General features: G+C 41.9%; 1 protein-coding gene across 1 annotated transcript; it reads right to left on the bottom strand.

Annotated features, from left to right (window-relative positions):
* Window positions 1-764: 764 nt before the first annotated feature.
* Window positions 765-4,557, bottom strand: LOC311048094 (uncharacterized protein). Its single transcript, XM_084061130.1, has 4 exons — window positions 4,417-4,557; window positions 3,078-3,164; window positions 1,639-2,461; window positions 765-950 (listed from the first exon to the last, which is right to left on the bottom strand). Exons 1-4 carry the CDS (start codon window positions 4,460-4,462, stop codon window positions 911-913), a joined length of 996 nt encoding a protein of 331 aa, XP_083917256.1. The 5' UTR covers window positions 4,463-4,557; the 3' UTR covers window positions 765-910.
* Between the last annotated feature and the right edge of the window lie 5,147 nt (window positions 4,558-9,704).

Below are 9,704 nucleotides of genomic sequence, written 5' to 3'. Positions count from 1 at the left end.
CATTCTGTCCGGTGGCTAAATATGTCTTTTTTTTTACACAATAACCCGGCGTTATTCTTTATTATTATTTACAGTAGCTCTTCTAGCCCCCAGTAACTCACATCTGGCCATCAAAGACCACAGGACCTTTTTTATTGTGTAAAAACGGCATATTTAGCCACACCCCATGATGAAGCCTTGAACTCATGGAGATTTTTTGTTTTAGTCGCATTCCTAAACCAATAATCCGATGGTCAGTAGGAGTCATTACAGAGACTCCGCTTGTCATCAAATTATTGGCTCAGGAATGAGAGGACAAAAACAAAAGAATCTCCATGAATTCAAGGCTTCATGGGGTGTGTAATTGATAGTAAATGAGTATTTTTTGGGGTGAACCTCTCCTTTAATAAAACACTTTAATAGTTAAAAACCTTTGCCCATGACTAGTCTGGTTCAAGCTGCAACATACCAGTTGCACATCATCAGCCACTGGGCTTTAGTATGGACAGCAATGATCAATGAAAATATTACATTATTACTTAAGACTCTGCATGTTACACTTCCACCAGTAGTGCAACCATTCGGATTTAACACTTTTCAAATGAGCTTAGTATTGTCATAATTATGGGTTTAGATCTGAGCCAAGTCTCCTGCAGGAGGCACGTCTGAAGCCTGTCCTGATAGGAGTCTCCAGACGTAAAAACAGATGATGACGATTGCCATAGTCATAATTAGCTTGCTTTTAATCCGTTCGGTCAGCTTGACCCGAAAAAACAACACCACAGTACCAAGACATAAAACTTTTATTGAACTTCTATACAAAATGAATAGAGCAGTAATTTATATACAGATGTACAGTCAAGAAAAAAAAACACTTAGAATGGTCAACAAATGGCTTCAACATATTAAAAGCAGAAACACTGAGACAAATTCACTCATCTTCTTCATCTTCACTTGCCAGAGGTCTGGACCTGAAAGAGAATGGAAACATGAAGAGAACATGTTTATAGTATGTGTGTCGTATGATTATTTCCCCCTGTAGTACTTGGTACCACCACTCTAAATGGGGCTTTGGTCTCAGATTTGGTCAGATTCTAATTCCCTGACTCCATAACACATATTTTTCAATAGACTGATTTCGGAGTTCGGACTAGAGCCCGACCAATGCTCGATTTGGGTCTAATGGCGACCCTGATTTTGGAGTCATTGACCAGCGACGACCGATATTTTGCCCAAAAAAATGCAGCATTTTCTAATCAATTTGAAAAACTTCAGTTGGATTTAAGTTCCTATTTTAGAACGTTTAGCTTAAAGCAAACAAATAAAAATGAACTACTTTTCAGGAAAAAAACGAACAAAGTGAACCTCATTTTATTTAACCACGTAGGCCGCATTAACATTATAAAAATAGGCGTTTTACAAGGTCACAATGTGCCGTGTTGCGGCACGTTGTGAGCTTGTAGATAAGGCTATTTTTGAAAACAAGATGGGGACGCTAGGTTCAAAGTGGGTAAAAAAATTACTTAGGGACACATAAGCTGCATAATTGCAGATACCGATGTCGTCAAAAAAGTCCAATTATGACCGATATATCTGTCTGGCTCTGATTTGGACAAATCAGTGTATCATGTGCATCACTAGAAGGTAAAGCCTACATACCTCTTGGCTCCCTTCTTTGAGACACTGCTGCCTCCTTCTTCCTCCTCTTCCTCAGCATCCTCCTCCATTGGCTGTTCTTTCTCCTCCTTCTCTGAGACACTGCTGCGTCCTTCTTCCTCCTCATCATCCTCCTCCTCCTCGATGGGCTGTTTTTTCTTCCCCTTCTTTGAGGCTGCCTTCTTTGAGACACTGCTGTCTCCTTCTTCCTCATCATCCTCCTCCTCAATGGGCTGTTTTTTCTTCCCCTTCTTTGAGACGGCCTTCTTTGAGACACTGCTGTCTCCTTCTTCCTCATCATCCTCCTCCTCCTCAATGGGCTGTTTTTTCTTCCCCTTCTTTGAGACGGCCTTCTTTGAGACACTGCTGCCTCCTGCTTCCTCATCATCATCATCATCCTCAACAATGGGCTGGTTTTTCTTCCCCTTCTTTGAGACGGTCTTCTTTGAGACACTGCTGCCTCCTGCTTCCTCATCATCATCATCAACAATGGGCTGGTTTTTCTTCCCCTTCTTTTTCTTTGAGACACCACTGCCTCCCGCTTCCTCATCATCCTCCACGATGGGCTTGTTTTTCTTCTCTTTCTTTTTCTTTGAGACACCACTGCCTCCTGCTTCCTCATCATCTTGCACTATGGCCTTGTTTTTCTTCTCCTTCTTTTTCTTTGAGACACCGCTGCCTCCTGCTTCCTCGTCATCCTCGATGGGCTGGTTTTCCTTCTCTGGCCTCTGTTCACCGCCACCGAAGAAATCCCCGATGCCCTTCTGCCAAGTGGGTGTGGGGCGTGGACAAAAAGGGTTACCACCCGCATACTTGTTGTTTTTGCCTGTAAAACAATTTAAAAAGAAGAATCTTGTCAAACAATTATCTCTGAACTGTATTTTATTCCACTTTTCAGTGGTAATTCATCTCCAGGGGCAATTTTGCATTATAGTCTATATAGTTCATAACATATTTAAAGTATTTCAAACTCAATGATCAATCACTGTAAACCCATTATGTTCCAGTGGTATGCCTCTCAGTGATGATTCAGGCCATTAATGGGCTTGATTTAACACTTCATAGAACTGTAATTCCTTCTGATGTCACTAGAAGACATAAATACAATCCAAACAAGTTTTTAAGATGCTTCCTGACGAAGATTGACTGTGGACGTTTGTGGAAGAAATCTAAGACACCTATTTAGCACTGGTGACTTGGTTGGTTCTTTGCATTGTTTTAATGTATTTCTTTTATACATTTTCTTTTGGTCTGTTAAGTGCATAAGTAGCACTTGCTGTATAAAATGTGCAAATAACGTTGGACTGGTTATTTTGTGAAAATGACCCCTGTGGCAATTCAAGGATAACACACATTGAAAGGAGAAAAATACAGGAGTACAAGAGTCACATTACAAACCCATTGATAAGACAAATGTTATGAACAATAAATGTAAGACTCACCAGGGGTTCCAAACTCGCTGCTACTGCTGGCTAAGTTTGCTGAACGGGACGCCCCAAAGTTTTTACGGGGCGCTTGTGCAGCCACAGCTGTAAATGAAACCAAACACAACAAATTAAAGTGAGATCCCTTGCATGTATTCTCATATAATAAAAAAGTATTTCCACACGTTAAGAATACTGGCAGCCACATTATGCAAGCTGATAGGTTCACTACTTTTAAATGTACAGATTAACTTTGTAGATTAATCAGATTAATAGTTTGTAGTTGGGTGTTGCTGTATAAAGTAGAGATCAAACTCAAAATGTCTATTCACTCCATTTGTACACACCCATGCAGACTGTGGGTAGTATGGTCACCTGGTATATTACACTACACAACTACAGGAAGGCCTGCAGGTACTAACATAGTCTTGGATCAAGACAATCATAGATGTATTTCGTTGACTCTGAATTTTGCTTTCGTATCTAGAATACAAAAGCAGAAGTCACACTTGATCAAATACATCTAGATAGTCTTGATCCAAGGCTAACAATACAGAGGTAGGCCTACAGGTAGGTACTAACTTGTATGGGATGAATATTTGGTGAACTGCATTGCAACGTGAAATAATTATACAACTTGTAATCGCGTAATTTGAAACATCAATACACCACATCTCTCAGCAGACATGAGTAGCCTACATGTCATGTCGCACAGTATCAGCATATAATATCCTATATAGACCACACCCAATCTGTTATAATGTCACTGATTACAAATATCTATCATTTTTGGTTGCGACCTTCAAGGTACAGTCTGTCACCGATTCATTGTTGACACCATGTTCAATGTTTGTCAAATAAAACAAGGGCTGCTTGCTACTTGTGGCGCCCAAAACTGGCGCGCAGTTTACCATGATGAATAACGCTAATACTTACATTATATGTAGCCTAATAGAAATCAAACAACGTATTTTATCATATGGTAGCCGGCCCGTGCAGACATTACAGTGGTTTTAGTTAACATAAATACGATATTATTCTGCTGTTGAATGACTTGACTGCAGCAACACCCACAAACTCAGTTGGCGGGAGTGTGACTAACCATGTCTGACAATAAACAAACCGGATTACAACATTAAAGACAACTTGGGAAAAAATGCATTTCATAATCACATTATGCTTTTGATTATGAGTTATATTATGTTTTAGCTGCCCGTTAGTTCTGTATGCTTTGTTAAAGCGTACATTTCCAGAACTAAACACTTTCTGTACTACAGGAACAATAACCACATCAACATGCATGTCATTGCGAGCCGGCCCATAAACAACGAATAATTAACCTTTGTTCAAATGTTACCTTTTCTGTACGTCGCAGGGACGCTGTCTGCTTTAGTTCTGACCATTTTGACCAAGGTTGAGTTGAGTTTTTAACAAACAAAACAGACGTGTTGATCTAAACCCGAGCTGCTGGCGCCACTGAAGAGTGAATGAACAGATTCTGCACGGCTCGCGCGCCTCGATTTAAAAGAGGAGGAGCATGTAAGTTACGTCACATCCTCCGGCAAACGGATACAGGATAGGTGGGCACTAGGACATAGCTCCGTTCCGTGAGCAGAAATTAGACTTCCGGTTTTCCAGCTAGCAGAAATAAGGTTTCCGGTTGCCTTCAAAATAAAATCGTAATCTTTTTTTGTTTTTTAAAAGACACAAATCTAATTTAAAAATACATTTATGATGTATGCCTTTTAAATGGCTCATATTAAAACACTTCTAAGTGGCAAGTTTTTAAAAAAAGACACAATTGTATTTAAAAAAATAAATTTATGATGTACAGTATGTCTTTTTAAATGGCTTATACTAGATCACTTCTAAGTGCCAGGTTGTTCCAGTTTGAAATTGGCTATTGACCCCCATTAAATGTGCACTTAGCACTGTTTTGCACTTTAACTGGATATTGATTTGTGTGTGTTACATATATGTATTGTTTTTGTATTGTTTGTCCATTGTTGTAATAATGCTGACTCTAGGCCAGGTCACTCTTGGAAAATGATGATGATATAATATTGTTTATTGCAGAAGCAAATAAACAATGATAGAAGAGACCACAAAATATGCTACAAATAATAATAGTACATAGTGCAGGTGAGATAAAAAAAAGAAGAATTTGGGGTTTATAAAGTTGATCTCACCTATTTAAAAACTAAAATACAATACAAATACAAATGTAATCAGAAAAAAATCATTACAAATGTATATTATTTAACAACATACAACATGGAAACACAGCATAAAAAAAGATAGAGGACAGAAATATTAGTAAATTTGTGTGTGTGTGTGTGTGTGTGTGTGTGTGTGTGTGTGTGTGTGTGTGTGTGTGTGTGTGTGTGTGTGTGTGTGTGTGTGTGTGTGTGTGTGTGTGTGTGTGTGTGTGTGTGTATGTGTGTGTGTGTGTGTGTGTGTGTGTGTGTGTGTGTGTGTGTGTGTGTGTGTGTGTGTGTACTTCTCCATAACTGAGCACCCCTAAACTTGATAGAAAATGGATACAGACCAGTACAGAATGTTGGTGAACATTTGAGAGATAATTTGTAAAAAAAGGAAAGTGGCAGGCCGCCCAGTGCGGCCTGAGGTAAGAAAAGTGCCATTTTCAGACAATACTGGACACTGGACAGGAGACGGCTGTTGGCGCCAGCACTTTTGACATACGCACACGTTCAGGGAGACTCCCTCTACAACACCACACTCTCCGCTAAGCGGGAGAGGTGTATTTGGAAAAGTGGCGGGCCGTCCAGTGAGGTCAGGGGTCAGAAAAGGTCCATTTTCAGTGCATAGACTTCACAAATTGGGCGCTGGACACGAGACAGCTATTTGCGGGGGCACGTGTGACATACGCACGCGTTCAGGGAGACCCACTCTACAACGCCACACTCTCCGCTAAGCGGGAGAGGTGTATTTGGAAAAGTGGCGGGCCGTCCAGTGATGTCAGGGGTCAGAAAAGGTCCATTTTCAGTGCATAGACTTGACAAATTGGGCGCTGGACACAAGACAGCTATTTGCGGGGGCACGTGTGACACACGCACGTGTTCAGGGAGACCCCCTCTACAACGCCACACTCTCCGCTAAGCCAGACAGGTGTATTTGGAAAAGTGGTGGGCCATCCAGTGAGGTCAGGGGTCAGAAAACAGCCATTTTCAGTGCATAGACTTCACAAATTGGGCGCTGGACACGAGACAGCTATTTGCGGGGGCACGTGTGACATACGCACGCGTTCAGGGAGACCCCCTCTACAACGCCACACTCTCCGCTAAGCCAGACAGGTGTATTTGGAAAAGTGGCGGGCCGTCCAGTGAGGTCAGGGGTCAGAAAACAGCCATTTTCAGTGCATAGACTTCACAAATTGGGCGCTGGACACGAGACAGCTATTTGCGGGGGCACGTGTGACATACGTACGCGTTCAGGGAGACCCCCTCTACAACGCCACACTCTCCGCTAAGCCAGACAGGTGTATTTGGAAAAGTGGCGGGCCGTCCAGTGAGGTCAGGGGTCAGAAAACCGCCATTTTCAGTGCATAGACTTCACAAATTGGGCGCTGGACACGAGACAGCTATTTGCGGGGGCACGTGTGACATACGCACGCGTTCAGGGAGACCCCCTCTACAACGCCACACTCTCCGCTAAGCCAGACAGGTGTATTTGGAAAAGTGGTGGGCCATCCAGTGAGGTCAGGGGTCAGAAAACAGCCATTTTCAGTGCATAGACTTCACAAATTGGGCGCTGGACACGAGACAGCTATTTGCGGGGGCACGTGTGACATACGCACGCGTTCAGGGAGACCCCCTCTACAACGCCACACTCTCCGCTAAGCCAGACAGGTGTATTTGGAAAAGTGGCGGGCCGTCCAGTGAGGTCAGGGGTCAGAAAACAGCCATTTTCAGTGCATAGACTTCACAAATTGGGCGCTGGACACGAGACAGCTATTTGCGGGGGCACGTGTGACATACGTACGCGTTCAGGGAGACCCCCTCTACAACGCCACACTCTCCGCTAAGCCAGACAGGTGTATTTGGAAAAGTGGCGGGCCGTCCAGTGAGGTCAGGGGTCAGAAAAGGGCCTTTTTCAGTGCATAGACTTCACAAATTGGGCGCTGGACACGAGACAGCTATTTGCGGGGGCACAATTTGTGAAGTCTATGCACTGAAAATGGCTGTTTTCTGACCCCTGACCTCACTGGACGGCCCGCCACTTTTCCAAATACACCTGTTTGGCTTAGCGGAGAGTGTGGTGTTGTAGAGGGGGTCTCCCTGAACGCGTACGTATGTCACACGTGCCCCCGCAAATAGCTGTCTCGTGTCCAGCGTCCAATTTGTGATGTCTATGCACTCCAGTGAACAGCATTTATCCATTTAGATACATTTAAACAGTAAAAAACGTTTTTTATTACAAATATACATAATATGTGTTTTCTAGCTTCGTTTAAATGCTTAATTTATAGTTTTAATGTGCAAATGAACCGTTTTTCAATGTGTTTTTTTTACTCTAGAGGGTACTCTTATTCTGAAGAGATCGTCAACCGGAAGTCTTATTTCTGCTCCGTTATTTCTGCTCACGGAACACAGCTCTAGGAAGCCTGGGCCAGGATCTGGGCACCTCGATGTAAAATTGGCTATTTTGTCCAAAATATTAAAAATGTAAACATTTGGAAAATTGTCAAAAATGTATGTAAAGTATACATGATGTTAACATGCACGGTGCATCATTATCAGACTGTAGCAATCATAGAAACATTATATCTTCATTGTCTAATGTCTAAGCATGTTCTAATCATGTATAGCCTACATTACTTAAATTACTTTACTTTTATTAACATTTTGGACAAAATAACCAATTTTACATCGAGGTGCCCACTGCCCAGATGTCCCTAGTAGTGCCCACCTATCCTGTTACCCGGCAAACACCTTCAGGTGCATTACCGCCACCTGCTGTATGGGGTTCAAGTCAGGAGAGTTGGCTGGCTGGCAAGCACAGGAGAGCAGTGGTGGAAAAAGTTGGCTATTCAAATGTTTTACTTAAGTAAAAGTATCAATACCCTATTGTAGTAATACTCTGTTACAAGTCTGGTATTCAAAATATACTTGAGTAAAAGTACAAAAGTATTCGCATTTAAAAAAAAATGCGAATACAGTAAAAAGTACAATATTTACCTCTGACATGTAGTGGAGTAGAAGTAAAAGTATTGAAATTTGGAAATACTCCAGGCGGCCTCAAAATTGTACTTAAGTAAGGTACTTTAGTACATGAACTTTCGAAGGTGCCATGCCCTGTTGGAAATGCCCTGTGCTCTAAATAAAATATCCTAGTGAATGGCTGCTTTGATTCTGGACCTCTCAAAATACAGTGGACCAAAAATGACATGACACCCCAAAACATTACTGACCGTGGAAACTTCACACTAGACTTTAAACATCTTGGATTCTGCACCTCTCCACTCTCCACTCTGGGACTGGGACTGTGATTTACTGATTTCCAAATAAAATGCCAAATTTGCTTTAATCTGAAAAGAGTACAGTTAATTTGTGTAAATGAACATATTTGTTTGACATTTCTGTATTGTAAATCCTTTTATATATATATATATTGGTCTTATATAATATTCTAATAATTTGAGTGGGGAATTCCTGTTGATACCATCTTTTCATAACGCTATGGACCAGAACTACCTCGCTCCATAATCTCATAATATAGTTACCCTGTATAGGCTGTGCATATGGTTTGTATAGTATTATGCATAGTGTGGATTGTATGAACAATGTGTGGCCTATGTGCTGTGGTGTTTGTGTGTCCTGCTTTGTTTTTAAATCACCCTGACTAATGACTGACGAATTGTGTAAGAATTCCAATGCACTATGCTGTGTAAATGGTAACAAAGGTCTTCTTTATCCAGTAATTTTTCATTGTGAAACTGTCATCTGCTTATTTGTATACACTTGTATCACTGATGTTTTTAATCTTAGTGATACAAGTCAAGGATATTGTATATTCTCAGTGAAGAATGGAAGGTAGATTATGTGCTCTGAATGGAAATCCAAAACTCTTTTAATATTCCTGCTACTGTATATTATATATCATCAAATCTTCTGTAGACCCCTGTCCAAGAACAAAAAAGTGTGTGTGTGTGTGTGTGTGTGTGTGTGTGTGTGTGTGTGTGTGTGTGTGTGTGTGTGTGTGTGTGTGTGCGTGCGCGTGTGCATGTGTGCGTGCGTGTGTGGGAGAGAGAGTGAGAGAGAGTATGAGAGAGAGAGAGAGAGAGAGAGAGAGAGAGAGAGAGAGAGAGAGAGAGAGAGAGAGAGAGTGAGTGAGAGAGAGAGAGAGAGAGAGAGAGAGAGAGAGAGAGAGAGAGAGAGAGAGAGATACAGATACAGACACAGACAGACAGACAGACAGACAGACAGACAGACAGACAGACAGACAGACAGACAGACAGACAGACAGACAGACAGACAGACATACAGACAGACAGACAGAGAGAAGACAAGAGGGAGAGGGAGGGGGTGAGAGAGAGAGAGAGAGAGAGAGAGAGAGAGAGAGAGAGAGAGAGAGAGAGAGAGAGACGTATGACATGACGTCGGAACCACCTGATGTTCCCAACCG

The sequence above is a fragment of the Gymnoscopelus microlampas genome (assembly GCF_963454915.1).
Source record: "Gymnoscopelus microlampas genome assembly, chromosome: 6".
NCBI lineage: Eukaryota > Metazoa > Chordata > Actinopteri > Myctophiformes > Myctophidae > Gymnoscopelus > Gymnoscopelus microlampas.
This window is presented reverse-complemented; position numbering and strand designations above follow the sequence as displayed.

Coding starts and splice junctions, on each gene's coding strand:
- LOC311048094 (XM_084061130.1), bottom strand. CDS start 4,462: ATGGTCAGAACTAAAGCAGACAGCGTCCCTGCGACGTACAGAAAAG. Junction 2,462..3,077: donor CAGCGAGTTTGGAACCCCTG/GTGAGTCTTACA, acceptor ATTGTTTTACAG/GCAAAAACAACAAGTATGCG. Junction 951..1,638: donor TCAAAGAAGGGAGCCAAGAG/GTATGTAGGCTT, acceptor ATTCTCTTTCAG/GTCCAGACCTCTGGCAAGTG.